Genomic DNA, 19,772 nt, shown 5'->3' with positions numbered 1-19,772 from the left:
ATTCCTGCTACAAATATATCTGCTGGCATAAACATGTATTTATATGTGGACGTATGCACACGCATGGTATATATGTACCCCTGGACCGAGGGAACGCACCTGCTGCAGCTGCAAAAGGGTTTTTCAGGCAAACAAAGAGGTTTGAGGGCGATCTGCACTTTTCAAGGCTTTGAATAACACCGGAAGAGGCAGTGGGAGAAGCGGATTGTTGCCTTTCCCCAGGCACCCGTCTATCATTTGCACATACAGAAGCCAAGCTCCGATACTACACGCTCGACAAAATATTTCCATGAACAACAACATGAGTGAAGGTTCTTACCTCCTCGGGCCTGCTCAGGGCATGTCCCTCGGGTCCGGTGATTCCCATCTCCAGGATACGCTTTTGTTCCTGCAACGCAGCAGATAAATGCTGACAAAGGCTCCAGGACGAGACCCTCGCACCAGGCATGCTCTGGCGGATTAACAGCCATATTTTCCGACTGCCCCTTTTTTTGTCTGTGTAAATGCAGCCGCGCAAGCCTGCTTCTGGGGGAGGAGGACTGAAAACACTGGCTCTAAACTGGTCCCGTGCCACCCTGGCTCCCCGCAGCCAGCACAGATTTGTCTCTGCAGTGCCACAGAGCGTATTTGTGCCTCGAGCCATTGGGCTGCACCATGGGAAATCTCCTCTGCCCTCCAGAACGTCTTATCTGACACCAAGTCACCAACCCAGGGAACAGGCTTCAATCAATATGCTAAACAGTAATTAGGATATTCCCAGCCTGCGATTCTTTCTTTACTCGCACGAGTTCCTCTCTGCCTGCAGTCCATGAAGCACTGTTACCTTCCGTAAACTTTTAGCATTGCTGATACTCCTTCAAATAAAGTCTCGCCTTTGGCAGCCAGCGTTCTGGAATATTTTTTTCCTACAGAGTGAATCACTAAAATTATGTTGTCACGAAAGCGAAGCAGTGCCCTCTAGTCGCGAGGGCACTGTGTCCCCACCAAAAAGCCCATCTTGGGACCAATGGGGGTTTGTCAGAAAAACTCTGTGCCATCCAGCTTCACAGCAGTGAGATAAATTTTAAAAACAGACAAAAAGCTTCACCTATCTTTGAATTTAAGGTCAAGCAGTGGTATTGGAATAAATTTCCCTCTTTGCAGAAAATGGTGGTCAACCCTTCTGATCTGAGGGTAGTCCAGGTCTGCCAGCAGAGCAGAAGTGGGACCAGAGCTGTTGATGCACCTCCGACGCTGGCCTGCCCTGCCCGCAGGTCTCTAATGTGCCGAGCCGAACAAATGTAATGGCTCTGTGATACAGCCAAATGTCCCCTGGAGACCAGGATGAAGTCACCGAACATACTTTACTGTGTCATCTAATAAATATTTGACCGTAAGTCCGCAAGGGTGAAAAGCTCACGCACTACCAACATACTCCAGCAAAACCTGAGCAAGTTAATATTAGCATATACTTTTGCCTTTGTTGCCATCAATCAAGGCTGAAGAGGTATTAACAGCAATGTATTAATCTGACTGTGTAATTAAGAATATTTTCTTTAGAAAATCATGTTTCATAGGCATTCTTAAAAACAGCTGTTCTAAATCATTAATGCAATAGCTCTGAACAGTGCCAGTTAAAGGCTTCGGATAATTAAAATACTACAAAAAATAAATTTGCAACCATATTAAAAAAACAGCAAGATAGCAAAGAATGGCTACACAAAGTAGGAGAGATTTGCATCTTGAAGAAAGGAATAAAATCAGATCATATGATAAAATTACCCACTGTAAGAAGATCTGATAGTACTAATAAGCTAGAATATTTGTTTTGTAAGACCAAATTTGTATTTTCACACAGGACAGTTCTGAAAAACCTCCCTGCAGGCAGCTTTCTTTTCACTAGCCAAATAATCCTTCTAAATAAAAGCATAAGGAAAGACTGATTTTATGAGACATGGCAATGGTGAAGAAATATGTTGATGTATAACATAATTCACATTTCTTTGCTACTTCCTCTTTTCCTAATAATTTTTCTGTCCTGTATGTTCATATGCCGTGGCCGTATGTTAAAGCTGATCAAAGGAAAATGTAACTGAAACAGACTGTTATCAGAAATGCAATTCCACGAGTGCGCCTTGATTTTAATAGGAAACGTATCAAAATTATCACGGGTGCCATTTGATTTGTTTCAATTTGCCTTTCCTACAGTAATATTGACTTATTATGTTTCTTATTATTAATTTTCATTCTACTGGATATTTTATGTTGTATTAAAACTATAAATTATAGATTTTTGCGGTTTTAAATCATGCTGAACTTCATGGGAAATCAGCTTTTTTTCCCCTCTTGAATCCAAATGAGGGTTTTCACCTGGTTTCAGTGGGGGAAGGACACAACTGCACTGTAGGCACCTGTCGATTCCTCAACGAGTAACTTTTGAGCCCAGTAGTTATTTTGGCCAAACTTGAAGGGAAAAGGGAAAGAAGGGTCTCAAAGAGGGTAAATTCCTACCAGGCAGATAAAGGACAGAATCCCACAGAGGGAAAAACAACAGAATAAACCCATGTGGGCAAGAGCCCTTACACACTGCCCAACCACTCAAACGTTCACCTGAGGTTCTCCCTTAACCAGGAGACAAGGTGGCTTCCCTAGTCCAGATCTCAAAGACAACTTGTTTTTAGCTATTGTAATTTCCTTGTCGGCTCTGCAGCCTAGTCCTTAGCGGATAAGCCGGCAGATAAAGAGCTCAGCAGATAAATCAGTCGGCTCACTCGGAGCCTCGCGGACCTCAGAGGGGCTCTACGCACGTACAAGGGATCAGAGGAGGGAGACGTCTCTGCAACAGCCTTAAAAGATTCATCTGCCACAGATGTACAGGGTCATAACACCACCCACCTAAACCCGCCCATTCTCTTTTATAGGGGAATCCTGGCCTCCGAAAGACCAGCGGGAGGGTTACTATCGACGGCTGTCCTCAGGATACCTCTTTCGATGCGCTGTGGCACAGATCAGAGCTACGGCACGCTGCAGGGCGAGGACGGTACCTACGCGGGGGACCTGACCTGCAAAGACTGCACTGGGGACTGGGACATTTTAACGGAACATATTGAATTTGAGCCCAGTTTCCTGGTTCTGAGGGACGTCTTCAAAGAGCATGACTTGCACTTTAACACACATTTTTGAAATGTATAGAAGATCAAGGTCATTTCTTGTTCTCGGGCTTCAGAGATTTTTAAGAGTATTCTCAAAAATAAACAGATCTGAGCGCTTTTACCACCCACTCCAAACTCACAGTGCTGCTTACGCTGATGGCTGCAGCAAGAGACATTAGCATAAAGCTTCCCAGCTCCACGTTTTGTCCCCAAAAGCTCAGAGCAAGGCTCTGCATTGTTCCGCTTCTCTTGTCTCTGTCAGATTTAGAAGAGATCTTCTTCCCCCTGCTCCCCTCACCCAGTCCCGATCTGCTGCCAAGGCAAGGAGCTGCCTGGATTGCTGCTCTACCTCATGGATGCTCTGCCAACGCACGCAAAAGGGCCTCCATCCTCTCATCCTCTCATCCCAGGCTTTATACCGGCGGTGTGTAGGGCATCAGGCTCTCACCAGGTAGTTCCCTTCTTCCTACCCATCCTCTGACTGGAGGGTTCTAGCTCTCCTCTCTTGTCTCTGTCTGCTCACAAAGTGAAGCAAAAATGACAGTTCACTCACCTGAGCTATCAAGTCTCCATTTTCAGCATGGACCAGGATAACAGCCCCAAGGCTTTTTAGAAAGGTAAAGGCTTCATAAAGCTGCAGATAATACAAAGAAGGAAACACTGCTGAATAAGGAAAACATTACTTAACACTCAGACCTGTCTCTTCACCTCAGTTTTGCACCTTCTATGCTGGTAATTATCTAGGTGAATAGCAAATTATCTCCCTTTCCACTCCCCCGGTTTCTACACGGAACCTGAGCTTCACTACTTGGTGTTGACTTACCCACTCCCTTACACACCAGCCAGCCCCAGGACGAGCTTCTGCCCTTCTGCACCAAGACAGGGTCAAAAGTCGGAGCAAGGTGGCATCTCCCTCGGACACAGGGCTTCTCCCAGACCCCAGTACTGCAGGGCTACGTCTTCGCGCCCTTCCACACAGGCCTAAGTCTAGTGAGTAGTCTCATTCCCGTAGCTTTAGCAAATGTAAAATGGAATTATTCCCATGGACTACAGACACTCTTAGTACAGCTAGAACACCTCTTTCCTGAAGTACAGGCATTTTTCACCAACTTCTTAGAGCAGATAGTGTCAAGCTTTCACCAACATCTTTAATTCTGCAATTAGAAGTTGCAATATTTTCTCTAGAGCATCCTTTTTTTTTAATTGCTTTCCAAGATTCAAAATCCATCCATACAGAAGGGAAATAGTTGATCCTATTGCTTTTACTGAGAATTTCTGAGCACAGACCTACTGAAATTCAGTTCCCTTTCCAAAAGGTATTCAGCTAACGTGTCCCCTGTTTAAACCATACTCCAATAACGTGGGAGCCCAGTTTTCAAACACAGATCAAACAATGAAGACATGGTTTCTTCAGTGTCCACTTTTGCACTAGGGCACTTCAGCTGGCATTGAACGGGTCGGAATACACAGATGGCAACATGTGCATTTAAACAAGATAACAGGCATTAGTCTAGCCACACACTAAACATTTTAATGTATTTCTCTTGGCAATTCCAACAGGGAGTTGAATTTAACAGGCAATGCTTCTCAGAGCATATTTATAAATTATTATGTCTAAAATTTCAATTAAAACCACATGTATTGGAGGTGTAACAACAGTTATTTAAGAGACCGAGAGCTATAGCTCTGGGAATAAGTAAGAAAGAAACATTTTCTCAACTGAATAAGCAAACATTATTACTAACAGATGCCATTGTCCATTTACAATGACCTGATACTTAGGAATGGGAAAGCTGAAGAGTCTGGAATCTGTAATGAGCTCTGGACAAACAAGCTCATTGTTATCTCCAGCCCTAATGGAGAAAAGGCCACCTCCCCCAAAGAGCAACTCCATTTAGCTGTTTGCAGCAACCGAGAAACTCTTGAAACCTCAAAACTGCCACTTTCTTGCGTGCGTCACCTTTTCCTCCCTCTCTGACCTAGAGTTCTTGAAAAGTAACAGCAAAATAAAGTGAGGGCAAAATCCCAAGCAGTGCTGAGTGGTTGCAATGTTGTGAGACACCAGAAAATCTCTGCAGAAAGTGAATGTCAAACACTTGAAGGAACACATGCAGATGTTCAACACTGCTTGACACTGACCCTCCAGAGAGAACTCCCCCACTGCACATTTCCCCCAGTTCCACTCATGTCAATGGGAGCGTTCCTCTGGGATTCAATTTTAGCAATTCCTCAAGTGTTGGGAGATCATAGAAGAGAGGACAGGTCACAGCAATGAAAAGCACTCAGAGCAATACCTGGCTGTCGGACATTTGGTAGAGATCTTTGTAGGCCATGTAGACTTGAAAAGAGTTCACACCTGTTCCAAGACAAAATTCAAAGGTGTTGCCATGTAAGTGGATTCTTAAATTGTATTTGAACAAAAACTTCAGGAAAAATAAGGCATAGAATATGTCTGGACTAGGCTTTTCACCAACAATTGCCAGAAATACAGCATGGCTCCACAGCTGCATTAGAGCTGCTAGGACTAGAAGCCTGAATCCCTCCTTCATTGGGGGAATTTGTTGGACTCTGTGGATTCCCTCTGTGGATCCCTGGAGCCACCAGCCACCACCACAAACAAGACTGCTTGTAGCCCAATCACAGACGAGTGATGGTGGCTACAGCAAGCACATAAAGTTTGGGAAGTTTCAAAAAAACTTGTATAAGGTTCTGGTAATCACTGGTTTTCTTTTTAGGTTTCTTTAGCTAATCAGGAAAATGTTTCAGCTTGACCTGAAACTGTGCTTTTTAATAGATAAACTTCTAGTTAAGTTTCCCCAGATTGCTGACAAGTTGTAGGAACTGTGTACCTGAATTTGCATACAGACTTGCTTTTTCTTGACCCTACTGCCCAAAGCACCCAGCTTAGCCGATGGTAGACACTGGGAAGGAGTGGAAGCAAAGCCCGAAATCTAATACAAAAGCCGCTCACCATACCTCTCCTTCCACCTTCCAAAGATGGAAGGATTTATGTTGGCAGTCATACAAAACCATGAAAGATGACAGCTCCAAATTTTAGAAATCAGTAAGAAATGCTAGTGTTGAGTGTCGATTGCCAAGAACCAACTGTATTCAAATCCCTATAGTATTTGCTCTTTACTTCAAAGATTTGATTATTTACACAGCTTCACAGTCTAACAGAATGGGAATTCCAACCATCTTCTGTTCATAGTTTCTGTACGTATTAATTCATGTTAGTTTATAAATTTGCCTTACTCTAGTCTACTGACAACATCCCTAGTTTGGTACAGGGACTGATCTCAGAGTTTTCTAGCTTAAACGAAAAGCAAATTCTAAGCTAAGCCATGTACGCTGCCGTTTAAAATATCTGTCATGAAAGCTGTGCTTCCTGGGGCAGGAGGAAAAAGAAAGAGATCTGTTCATGTTATTCATGTTGTCTACACAAAATGAATAAGGCTCTCTGATGAAGGTGTAACTCCTTCATGAGCCTAGAATGAGCAAATACATCCTCAGGCAGAGAGTATGGCTGTTCAAACACACACAGAGAATTTGTTTATTCACAATTACAAGACTAAAATACCCCAGGACACATGCAGGATAAAACCTTGAAATGACCCCTGGTATTATGTCTTCCTGCTAAGTCCAGGCAGCTCAGGGAGAAATACAAAATGAGAGCTGGCTCCTCCTTGCTGACTTCCATGCTGAGCAAATCCAGCCTGGACCATGGAGCCCCGTCAGCCCGTAAGCCCATCCTTCCTTCCTATTCTCCTATTCCTCAAGTTCCCAGAAAGCACACATGGTCTTTACTAACTGTAATCCCTCAGTCTAGTCCTCATTACACAGTTTTAAAGTACTCAGGATGTCACCGCTTTAAAACCTTTATATTTGACTATGTCTTGTGGGTGTTGGTCTCTTCTCCCAAGTAACTAGCGATAGGAAGAGAGGAAATGGCCTCAAGTTGTGCCAGGGGAGGTTTAGACTGATATTAGGAAAAATTTCTTCACCGAGAGAGTGGTCAAGCATTGGAACAGGCTGCCCAGGGAGGTGGTGGAGTCACCATTACCGGAAGTGTTCAAAAAACATGTGGATGTGGCGCTTCGGGACATGGTTTAGTGGGCATGGTGGTGTTGGGTTTATGGTTGGACTTGATGATCTCAAAGGTCCTTTCTAACCTTAATGATTCTGTGATTCTGTCTTCCCTGGGGCCAATGCTTACAGCCTCATGCCTGCAGCCCTGTCTCCCCTCTGACTGATCACAGCAGCATCCAGCACATCTGCCCGACCTGCCTTCGAGGAAAGCTCTGTTTTCTCTTCACAAACCCACCCAATGTCTCAGATATCAGCTGCACCTGGGAGCCACCTTTCTGCACGGGGGACCATGCACACATGAAGCCATGAGAGACATGTCAAGGCTGGTCCAAGCCATGCCAAGTAGCCTCGGTGATGGCACGGGACTGAATCCTCTTGTACACATTTCTCTGGGAGCAAAGAGCTGGGCTACCTATTGCTCTCCCTTATCCACTGGGATCTAGCAAAAGGTAATTCATTTAACCACAATCCCGCAGGAGATAAGGCAGCTTTCTCTGGGTACGTGACTGGAAGACATACATTGGCCCAAGTAATACATATCATCTCCCTTTTTCTTTTATTGCCTTTGTATCTTCTTAGGCCCTTTTCTGATCTTGGTAAAATGACTGTAAGTTTTGCTTCCACTCATGTTAATGTTCTCCCTGAAGTCACATGAGAGTAGAAGGGGTCCCAGCAGGGATCCCGCCATAGGATCTTGAGCCTGTCCCTTACCAACAGCTCCCACAGTGCCGAAGCAGAGTTCTCCCATCAAAATGCACACCCACGACCTCAGCTACCACATCAGACACGCAAAAAGTGGAAGGGCATCTCACAGGCTGCCTTTACAACTAACAGGAGAGATGGTTTGAACCATCCTGCCTTGCAAAGAGAGTACCTTTACAAGATGCCATGATAAAATAACACCAATTTACATATATAGGTATCCAGAATTACTCTTTGCCTAATGCCTTGGTCTGATATCTTGATCTACACATTGGAAATACGTGGCTTTTCAAAAGCCCTGGTCCATGGCCTACTGACCTTAATGTTTATTTGTTACTTACTGCATTCTTGTTAACGTCCTGCTTCCTCTCACACCAGGACTACTCAACAGGATCCTCTCCAAATTTCAGACAGTGCTACAGGTTTTTTTGAACAGTGACAAAGTGCAGTAGTTAAAGGAACGAGTGAGGCCTCTGTCGACACATTTCAGGCTGTTGTTCCTTTGCATACACTGGAGAAGCGCAGTCCCAAATTAGTTGCCGAAATGTTACAAGCCTGAGTCTTCATAATCAACATTTGGTTCTACAAAATCTCCAGGCCCTGCCAAAGCCTGTGTCTCCTTAAATTAGCTTTTAAATCAGTATTGATTTAAAACTGATTAATTATTCAATTATACTTCATGACAAGGCACCTCAACAGCAGCTCTGTGAGCTCCCCTGTTATTCATGCCGAGATCGTATTAGGCACACGCAGCACCGAAACGCGATTAGCTGAGCCCTGTTACTCGGCTAACTCATCCACCAGACAATCAGCTGAGAACAAATTCAATCCAGATTCCCAGCTGATGAAAACCAGTGTCACTCCATTGACATCAAGTCTATTTGCACCAGCTGGCTCAAGTGTTTCCAATTATCAGCAGATATTATCCATTAATTTGAAAGCCCTTGCCACGCTGCAATGTTTCCTATTGTGCTTGTGCTTTCATACTCGCCCTTACCTTGCGTCTCCTAACACACGAGAGTAATTCATGTTGACTGCCTGAGACATACTGCAGCACCCATGAGAACAAAGGTGACCTCTTAATGCTGTTGCCACCGGAGAGGCCACCAAGGGCCCCATCACACACCCCGGGTCAGGAACGGATGAACAGATTCCTGCTTCCCCTGAAGACTGGAAGGCAGGTCAGATTTATATTGAAAACCCACATTTCAATAGTTGGAGAAAACTATTAACCTAACTGTCTGCACCAGGCTTTTAACGTATGCCCTGAGGCAAATTTGGGAGTGCTGAGCCATCTGTGATGTGTGAGCTCTGGAAAATAGTATCTAACCTTTGAAACAAGGCACGGCATGCTTGTCTGAGAGTAGAGGCAGCTACTGCACAGCAGCATATCCATGTTAACGCCGATAGCAGGAAAACAGCAGATTTGGCACCATCGGTGTTGACAGATGTCATCACCTTGTAAAAATCACCTATATTGTAAAGACCTATGTAAGACCAGCTGCAGTTGCTCCAAATTATGTGTAATCTTGCTGATTGAAGGGTTTTGTGGCCTAAAATCTGGTTGTACGGCACATGTACTGCTAGCATGCTGCAATACGGGATCAATTCCCCTTCGTGACTGCACCTCCATAGTATCTCAGTGAACAATTGCTCACTCAAAAATATGAATTTGCTTTTTTTCCTACCTTGATAGCACATTTCTATATGAAGAGAATTTTTCAAATCTAAGTCATCACCAGCACTGCACCTTACAAAGGATGCTGCATACACATACTCCTTAGACTTCCCAACACAAGGGTCATTCTGATTTACCCACGGTAACTAAATACCATTTCAGAAAATATTTCCTAATTAATATCCATGCATTTTCAAGGAAAGTTTCAAGTGAAAAATATTTGAAAAAAAAATGTTTCTGGACAAAAAAAAAAAAATCCATTCTATTAGGCAGAATTTTAAGGAATTAGATCAAAATTATTATTTTCTGAAGGCTACGCACGCCAACACATACATATCTGATGCCACCAAGATACCCTCCATATATGAAACTGCCACGCTGAGCTGGCACGTATAGAAAAGAATTTATGAGAGGTTTATCTGTGCTATTCTGGAGTGGTAGCTGGAGTCCAGATAGGGTAACCTACAGCATCTCACGTGGTAGTAGACCTGTTAATTGAACTGAATCAAGACCATGAGTGTCTGAAATAGATTACTAAATAAGTGACCTGGTTTTTGTAAGTCCCGAAACAAAGCGCCTTCTAGTAACTTCAGGGAAAACCACTGGAGATCAAGCACTTGAGAAAATCAGGACATTTTTTCAATATTAGGTACCTAAGTTTAGCATCGCTTTTTTCTAATAACTTGAACCTGTTTTAAAAATATAGGCATGTTTTATAAAAAAATCTAGTCTTGCAAGTAAATTATCCGAAGCCATTGCTGAGAAATGAGTAATAGCCCATGACGACCATTTCTCAGACAGATGTACCCTTCATATTTGGGCTTAATTTGAGGCAACTAAAAGGGCAGATTCCAGTCTAGTTAAAATCTGAACTGCTACTTTTAAATGTCTCATTCTCTCCATTCATGAAATAGAGGATCTAAAGTGACTGGGATGATTACCCTAAATGCTGATCTCCAAATTTTATCTTAAAATAATAAAACCTAAGTATGCAATGTCTGAGCCTATTTCCACAGGTACAAGCAAGCATAAAGTGATACATTTGTATCTGACAACATGCACATCTTAATTTTCCAATGTTCCAGTTGGGGTGAACATCCTCCCTCCATCAGCCTTGCGGCTGACTAGCACTAATGCACAAAGTTTTAGGTCCATTTTACAGAGCAGCATGTGAATACACAAGTTCAAGGTAGTGCAGAACCTTGGGCAGCATAACCAGCACCTGTGCATTTCTGTCCTGGACGATGCATTCATTAAAATGTTTCAAAATCTCACCTCCATACAGTATTTCAATAAAACAAAAAAACACCACTTATTTTTACTCACTAACCTTTGTCTTGCACCAGTATTTCCAGCTCTTCTCGAATCCCATCATACCAGCTGGTGATGTCCACATGGAGAGAGTAATCACAACAGGATTTGGTGTCAGCTGCCTCATGCCACTTCTCAAAGGAGGTCAGTAAACTCGATCCAGGTTCTGGAAACACGTGGTCAACTGAAAAAGAGATTCAGTGCCTGTTACCCAGACGGCACAGTGTTCAGACTCCCTCGGTGCCTGTGCGTAAATAGCCTTCCAGCATCTCGGCCAAAACAGCAGCCTTGGAGGCAGTTTCTGTGCAGACCGTAACTTTGAGATGTTAGCCAGGTCCTGCTGTCTCAGGTACAGCAGGCTTTGTGGACAGTCTATACTAAAGCCCAGTCTGGCAACCTGCCTGGTGCAGCATCAAGAAACACACAGTGGGAGACCCGAACATCTCACAGTTTAGGGAGTGTTTGGTTTTCCCCCTACTGTTTTGTAAGAGACCACAAGTTCTGGACTTACCTGTATTTATGTGTCCGGACTGATGTGTCCGTTTCTATGTATTTCATAGTAAGCATTGTTATTAACCAGTGCCTCGTAGTCACTGAATTGGCCCGCTCTGCTTTACCAGTACATCAAGGGAGATGTCGAATGCTTTCTCAGCAGCCAGAATTGGGAATACAGCCAAAGGTCTGAACAGGGATGATGTAGAGCACAAACATCCAGACACACTATATGGCAGATCGAGTGTGCTGCAAACTACGTTTCACAGAATCCCAGAATGGTAGGGGTTGGTAGGGGTTAGAAGGGGCCTCTGAAGACCATCTGGTCCAACCTCCCTGCCAAGGCAGGATCACCTAGGGCAGGTTGCACAGGAACACGTCCGGCTGGGTTTGGAAGGGCTCCAGAGAAGGAGACTACACAGCCTCTCTGGGCAGCCTGTTCCAGTGCTCCGTCACCCTTGCAGTAAAGTTTTTCCTCACATTGAGGTGGAACTTCCAGTGCTGCAGTTTGTGCCCATTGCCCCTCGTCCTGTCACTGGGCCCTATTGAAAAGAGACCGGCTCCATCCTCCTGACAGCCACCCCTCAGATATTTATAGACATTGATAAGGTCCCTTCTAACCTTCTCTTTGCCAGACTAAACAGCCCCAGGTCTCTCAGCCTTTCCTCATAGGAGAGATGTTCCAGTCCCTTAATCATCCTCGTAGCCCTCCGTTGGACTCTCCCCAAAAGCTCCCTGTCTCTCTTGAACTGGGGAGCCCAGAACTGGACACAATACACCAGATGAGGCCTTACCAGTGCAGAGTAGAGGGGGAGGAGAACTTCTCTCGACCTGCTGGTCACACTCTTCTTAACGCACCCCAGGATACCATTGGCCCTCTTGGCCACCAGGGCACATTGCTGTCCCATGGTTAACATTGTCTACCAGGACTCTAAGGTCCTTCTCCATGGAGCTGCTTTCCAGCAGGTCAACTCCTAACCTGTACTGGTGCATGGGGTTGTTCCTCCCCAGGTGCAGAACTCTACACTTGTCCTTGTGTCTTCACTGTCTCAAGGCTTTCTGCATGGTGATGCCACAATGTTTACTGACATGAAATAAAGACATGACCACTTAACACACATATACTTATCTTTGCAGGGCTAGGTCAAAAGTAAGTGTGGAAACAAAGCAAGATGGGCTTACCAGTGGCATTTGCAAACCTAATGCTGCACAGGAAGCCTCAACTGAAGAACATACACTGAAAAAATTACTAACAAAAGTAATGAACAGCAGTGCATTTTGTGCTTATTGCCAGAGATCCTTTCAGGTGATACTTGCTGCTGAACATAGGTAATAGACAACACCACTCAGCAAAAAAACCACATTCCAATTCAGTGGGAGTAAAACCCCAATGGGCAGCTCCTCTGCACAAGGAAGCTGAGACAATTTATGTCACATGAACAACTGCCTCACAAAGTCGAATGAAGGGCCAAGCCACCGCTAGCGGGAAGGAGCTAAGTCTTGTCCTGCCATCTGGTAGACAGAAAAAGGGTCTTTAACAACTAGAAACACTTTTCCCTTCCACCAAAAAAGATGTTCCTTCAGGACATCTCTGGCAAGAGATCTCTCCTCAATTTCTGATGCCAAATCCAAGTTCATAAATAAGCATCTTGTTATTTCCAAAGCCCCTGAAATGTCACTAGGTGGGAACTGTGGATCTTTGTCAAGTTTTCTGTGCCATATACTTACAACACTAATTACATTGTTTTTCAAAAATCCCAAGAGTAGGTATGTTATCCCTCAGTGCTTATTCTGTATTTCAGAGGGAAATCCAAGAGACAATTCCCCATGCCGCTGCTTCTTTCTGAGGGTAGGTTCATTTTCAGGCCAGCCCTGGATGACAATGATGAATGGATCTCCAACACGGTGCCCAGAATTTTGAAGATTCATTGCAGAAGATCTCAGAAAATCGGTATAGAGCCTCCTGTAGCTATCCCCACCTACGGTACACGAGCTTCAGCCTGGGGTGGGAAGAGTTAGTATTGCTAGTACTCACTGATCATGGTGGTGCCCCCTGCTAGCGCTGCTTTTGTGCCTTGGTAGAAGTCATCGACGGCAGTCATTCCTTGGTAGGGCTTTTGTAGGTAAGTGTTGACATCTATTCCCCCAGGAATAACCATGCGCCCATTAGCCTCTATGGTCTTGACTCCTCCAGGAACAATCAGATTCTCTCCTATTTGCCTAGGCAGCAAGGAAAGGCAGTATTATTTTACCTAAACAAAGCAGCACAGGGGACAGAAGTTATGTGAGGCACATAGGGGAGGGGAACCTACGGGCCGTACAGAAAGAACTGGGATCCCAAAGGGAATCATAGAATCACAGAATGCTTTGGGTTGGAAGGGACCTTAGAGATCTAGTTCCACCTCCCCTGCCTGGGGCAGGGACACCTTCCACTAGACCAGGTTGCTGGAAGCCCCATCCAACCTGGCCTTGCGCTCCAGACCCGCTCTGGCCGCTCTGCACAGCACTGGCAGAACAACGCATCTGCGCGCCTGCCTCGCTGGGCCGTGGGCCGTGCGCTCGCGCTGCGTTGCATTGCTCTAGTGGCCGGTAAAGAAGCCGTAACGCACCGGCATTAAAAAACTGATTATTTTTTTATATGATTCAGGGTGAGATTTAAGTGTCCCATCTTTAAACAATTACAAATATCTAGAGTTAATAGTCTCTTGGGGGCTCTGGTTTTGCATATTAAGTTCTTAAATGAAACCGGAAAAACAGAGATCAAATATGACAGCAAGCTGGAATTGTTAATATATGGCAGAAGCACAAGGCACATCAGAAAGGGGTTATAATTACTTTGTAACCAAGCAATGCAAATTTATCCTTAAAATCTAAATATCCTAAGATACAGAAATACATATTTAAAAGACCCAAACACATATAATCTACCATGTCACATATTCTTCATCCTCCTCTTAAAGTTAAAACTTAGTGAAACATTCTGCATAACTGTGTGGAAAAATATTAACTGTTGCCATCTTTTCCCCCTCAGTTCTTCAAAACCGGATTTTTTTTTTCACTATTAAAAATTTTTATCTGTCCCCCATGCTGATATCAAGCAAACTCCAGATACTTACTATCAAAATACTTTTAGTGTTCATGGCCACAACTATGAGTAAATTAACCTTTACCTTTTAAAGCCCCATTACATTTTTATTGTCTACTTTGCATGGTGCCAAACAGGAACAGCTATGGGCCCGTGTGGGAGCCATGTCTCTGCACTGTTACACCGTAATATATTTGGGCTTAGAGATAACTCTAAGGTAGTTTAAAGTCACTTAGTTTATCTCATGTTACCGACACACAGTCCTTGTCTTAATTTCCTTTTGTCTGGGATAAAATAACATTTATCCACTGCTAAACAAATACCCCAGACATGTGAGCTGCTGAATCTGTTTCTCCCCTATTAAAATGCAACTCCCACCCACAGAGCAAAACACAGCAACTGATTAACAGCCAATCGTGACAAGCTAGAACCAAAATGAATATAAACGTTAATTAAAACCAGTGGAAAAAACAGGGATAATTATTCACATTGGAATTTGGCCAAACCACCAGAGTTAATAAATAACCCCAAGAGGTCAAGAATTTGTTTCATATGCTATGCAAAAATGTCACCTCCAGCAGCGTGGCTGCGCCGGTGCTCCGGGTTTTGGCTGGAGGGAAGCACAGCCGTTGGGTTAGCAAACTCCCCGCCAGCATCCCGAGCTGGGGTCTCAGCCGCTCAGCGCGGAACAAATCCGAAAGGGCTGACCCGTGAGAGCTGGTAATATCACGGCTTGAAGCCGTACAACTCCGTGTCTGGCGTCTAGTGTTCATCAACACGTACAGCACTGGCAGCGTGTCATAACCTGTCTACAGCTGTGAGGAGCGCTAATGATACCATGACCAACGGGGAACTGGTATGTCTGCAAAGGCCAGCAGCAGCCCAGCACACCCAGTTGCGCAAACAAGTTGCGAGAAGCTCCTCTTCTGTTAAAATCTGACTCGCAAAGGCACACCATAAGGCACTCCAACCCACGAGCAGATTGAACGCTTGTATGAAGTCAGGTAGCCCCACCTATCATAATGGTGTTGCACTAATTTTCATTAGTTCAATCCAGTCCCAAGATTTTAATCAGAACAATCCTCAACCTTTGCATAGCCTTTGTGTGGCTAAAAAACTGAACTGGGAAAAAAAATATTTACTATGACCAACCTCCTTTCAGTATGTCTAAGGTGGAATTGCACTCCAAGGACTACCACACCTTCCGAAAATAACGTTAAAGAAAAGCTACACAAAAGTATAAAAGCAATTCATTTTTATTTTCTTCCCCAATCAGTAGCTACTAGTTCCCTAGTCAAGACGACACATAACCTAACCAAGTGAAAGGGTGCTAAGTATGTACTGAAGGTTTTTGATGACTCATCGCTCAGTATACGGTTGAGTAACAGCTTATTTGGCAATGGCTAAAGTCATCCGTGCTGAAGTGACATCAGACCAAATGGCCTTTGTGGATGACGCTGCGCTGCTACCTGTCAGGAGCCCGTCTCATCTCTTGTCCTGGCATCACGCTTAAGGCCTGGGAGAAGGCTGATCTTCACTGGCATTGAAGGTTATTTTTATTCTGACTGACTAGAACACAGAGATAATGTGTCGGGATTCCTGAATTGCTCGCCCATTAATGCTAACTGTTAATAAGAATGGGGTTCAGTGACTTGTGGGTGAAAAAATACAATAGTGCAGATAACTGTATTCTAGACACCATATAAATGACTGAGCTGGTTTTCTGATGCACCAGCAACTAGAAAACTCAGATTCACAGAAAGCTGATGCTATCTACCATCTTCAGTTGAACAAGCTGGTAAATCCTGTCATACACGGGCTGATTAAAGCAAAATAGAAACAGCAGGCTTCAACTTTTCATAAGCTTCACCTGAGAAAGCTGAAAACCTCCCCCAGAACTACGTGGAGTTATTTCTGTCATTATCAAACCCAGATTTCTTTCAGGCATCTGAGGCTCCCTCTAACTTGGCTCGTGGCCTGCCCGGCTCTGGAGACCCCGTCCCCAGCCACCCATTCTGCACACTTGTTAGTCCCCTCCAGTCTGGAGGGACCCAACCCTTCCCCTTGGCAGGGACGGAGCAGAGGGCTGCAAGCACCAGACCGTGACCTGCCACTTGGCACGGAGACCAGGGCTCATTTCCTCATGTGGATAACAGAGACAGGATACGTGTAGGCAAAATATATTATTTACATGCCAATGGCAATTTAAATTACTAAATAACTAAATTACTACTTAGATACTGGAAAACTGCCTCTCAGCTGCCATCTCAGTGTGCAGGGCTTAAATTTCAGGTAGGAAAAATCCACATGCACCACTGCTCCCTTGTACCTAGGGAGCCAGTTTGAGCATTGATAGGTAGGAAAAAACATCTACCATCCTCCAACCTATAGCTAACACGTTCAAGGTTATATCCACATCCCTCTCAGCAGGACAATCTGCAGGGACATAAACCTTAAAAGACCCTACTTTAAGCTGCAGCTGGAGAGTTAGGGCATCATCTGAAACACGAATGCCTGAAGTTCAAGGTCCTGCTCCAAAGGATCATGAATAACATTTAACACTGTTGGTGAAACCCTGGCACAGGTTGCCCAGGGAGGAGGTAGATGCCCCATCCCTGGAAACATTCCAGGTCAGGTTGGACGGGGCTTTGAGCAACCCGATCGAGTTGAAGATGTCCCTGCTCACTGCAGGGGGGTTGGACTAGATGGCCTTTAAAGGTCCCTTCCAACCCCAACTATTCTATGATTCTATGTGTTACTAGAAAATTTGCACCTGAACAAAGAAAAGCACAGAAAAACTCAACTAAAATACCTATCAGAGAGAGCACATCTTGATTGACTGTTGCTATTAAAAAAAAAAAAAGTGTTCAAATTTTTGTGCCTTCCCCACTTAAAACAATATGCTCCTCCTGCCAGTTCTGCAATGCAGGTAACACTAAAACTGGAAAGGCAGGGTGTAGTATTAAAAAGAAAACCACACAGTCCATGGATGAAAGTGTTCAGCATTTTTTCCATTATAATAACTGGAATCATGAATAATGTAAGTAGCCACAGATATATAAAGAATTGGACTTTTAATTTGATGATAGCTTTTCACAAAAAGGAACTCTGAAAACAAGCAGGTAATGAATTATTTACCAGATAACCATAATTATGTTTCTGTGCATTAAATTGTAGCCTCTGGAGACCAAACTTGTTAGGTCACTAGTGAAAATGTTTAGGAAAGGCTTTGATCCTTGTGTACATCAGAGTGCGTGTACACACTGCATAACTCCGCAAAACTGGAGACCCCCATCTCCACCAAGTCACTGTAGGAGCTACTTGAATAGCTATTACTGTTACTGTTTGCCAGGCTACCAGTACAATGTATTTCATGTTTTTTACCTAAGGAATACTTTCCCAGTTCCTATATTTTGTATCCTGCTAAATCAGTAGGATTTTCTTTCCAACTGTGTGAAGATTTAAGATCATATACCTTTTCTAAGCAAGAAAAGGGACATAACGGAACAATGTCAGCCAACAGAACGTGCTATGCTTCAGCATTAGCCAACAGGACGGCTGAGAAGCAGCAGGTCCCCAGTAACACTGTGTAACACGGGGCACACTCCTGTGCCATTCAGTCCTTTAAAGCATGACTGCATTCGCCCTGATTAGATGTGGGGAAAAAAGCTGTAATGAGCTTGTCATACATGGACTCAAAAAAGATCCATTGTCCTTACCATCACTTCTCAGGTTGAGAGCGCCTACTTGCCTTGACTATTTTGGAAGGAACTAGGATGGAACTGCTGGAAAAGCAAATACCTTCAAATTACAGTAAAGAAATTCTCTACTTATCTAATCTTAGTAAAGATAAAATGGCAAGATTTCATAATTAAATGCTCTTCTACTATGGCCCCACATCTAGAGGTAACTGAGACGCTGGCTGCAAGATTTCAGATCAGCACTATCAAGAAATCACAGTAGTCTATACTAACAGGCATGCAAAAAAAGTTCAATATTTTAAAAAACCAACTTTATAAGTCCATCTTCAAGGTATATGTCTGCATAGAAGGAGTGGTCGTCATTGATAATTCTTCCACCTTTAATGAGTAGTCGGTCACTCTGGGGAAAGAAAAAGGAAGAAATGTGGCTTCGTTGAAATAAACAAACATCATAACATACTGATGATACCAAATAGGCTTATATTGTATAGAAAGCCATTAATATCAAAGAACTTACACTATATAAAGGTCTATGCCATAGGTTCAGATGGGTACAGAGACAGTGGAGAGAAAAACCAAAGTCTCACTGAGTGTTTATTTCTGACTTCTGGGACATGAGGCCCCATGGTCATCACAGTCTTTTTTCCTCAAAGCAGAACTCACTGCACATGGAAACACTTGAAATCCTGCTACATCCCCTTTTTACCACCACTTTACTGTAAAAAGGCCAAAAAGAGAAGAGAAGGCACCAGAATAAACTGCCCAACACTGGAATGGCCACGCTGAGCTCACCTGGGACTCTCGGCACCCCTGGAAGAGTAACAGAGCTTAAAATGGGAAGGGACGAGGTCAGGAGAGGCTGCCGAGCTCTGTAATGCAGAAATTCCTGCCCAGGGAAGCTGCTTTAAGCAACGTCGGCTCAGCAGGGTCACCTCAACCACCCCACCGAGGTGGCCAAGGGACACGGCTCACAGCTTGCGCCTCCCATACCGTGTTACAGGCTGACGTCTAGTTCCTAGCGGGCATGAAGAACGACTTCTTGTCTGATTTGTGATACCTGCAGGTCAAAGGCTGCTGATTAGCTGGCGGCACTCTGTATTGAGATTCCCTCATTCCATGAATGAGGCCGGGAGTGCAGCCTCCAAACTCGGTTTACCTGAAATATCATACGAACCGCAGAGAGAGCTACTCCCTCTTGGTATTTTCTAAAGTGCCAGAAGAAAACTTTTTCCCTGTGAAGAACGGTTCAAATACCACGTTTGCTGGGACACTGTTCACAATAATCATCTGTTTCAGTTTTTCTCCATTCGAATGGTTACACTCTGTTCTCAAAAAATTCATTTTACAGAAAGCAAATTTTACCACTGTATATTCCCGAGAACGAATATTTGAGCTCCCTCACTGAAGAAGTCGTATGGAAACGCCAGCACTCTACCACCTACGCAGAGGCAGGGAAAGTCTGTGATTTCAGTGCATAATGCTTTTGGAAAGACTTTTGCCAAGTGACTGTGAATGCTGGAAAACTCCAAAGCAGTCAGAACCTTCTTTTCCCATTCATAGATTAAAAAAAGCCATTTATTGTA

At 44.0% G+C, this 19,772-nt stretch overlaps 1 protein-coding gene across 1 annotated transcript in view; it reads right to left on the bottom strand.

Annotated features, from left to right (window-relative positions):
* The window catches only part of CRMP1 (collapsin response mediator protein 1), a gene marked incomplete at its 5' end in the record, with an annotated part of 34,857 nt that extends 16,268 nt beyond the window's left edge, over positions 1-18,589 (bottom strand). The window contains 6 exons of the mRNA XM_010292957.1: positions 320-388; positions 3,685-3,765; positions 5,426-5,487; positions 10,931-11,095; positions 13,439-13,623; positions 18,501-18,589. Of these exons, the coding sequence (XP_010291259.1) occupies positions 320-388; positions 3,685-3,765; positions 5,426-5,487; positions 10,931-11,095; positions 13,439-13,623; positions 18,501-18,589 (651 nt within the window). The remainder of the gene's footprint in view (positions 1-319; positions 389-3,684; positions 3,766-5,425; positions 5,488-10,930; positions 11,096-13,438; positions 13,624-18,500) is intronic.
* Between the last annotated feature and the right edge of the window lie 1,183 nt (positions 18,590-19,772).

Source organism: Phaethon lepturus, unplaced genomic scaffold (genome assembly GCF_000687285.1).
Source record: "Phaethon lepturus isolate BGI_N335 unplaced genomic scaffold, ASM68728v1 scaffold5828, whole genome shotgun sequence".
NCBI lineage: Eukaryota > Metazoa > Chordata > Aves > Phaethontiformes > Phaethontidae > Phaethon > Phaethon lepturus.
This window is presented reverse-complemented; position numbering and strand designations above follow the sequence as displayed.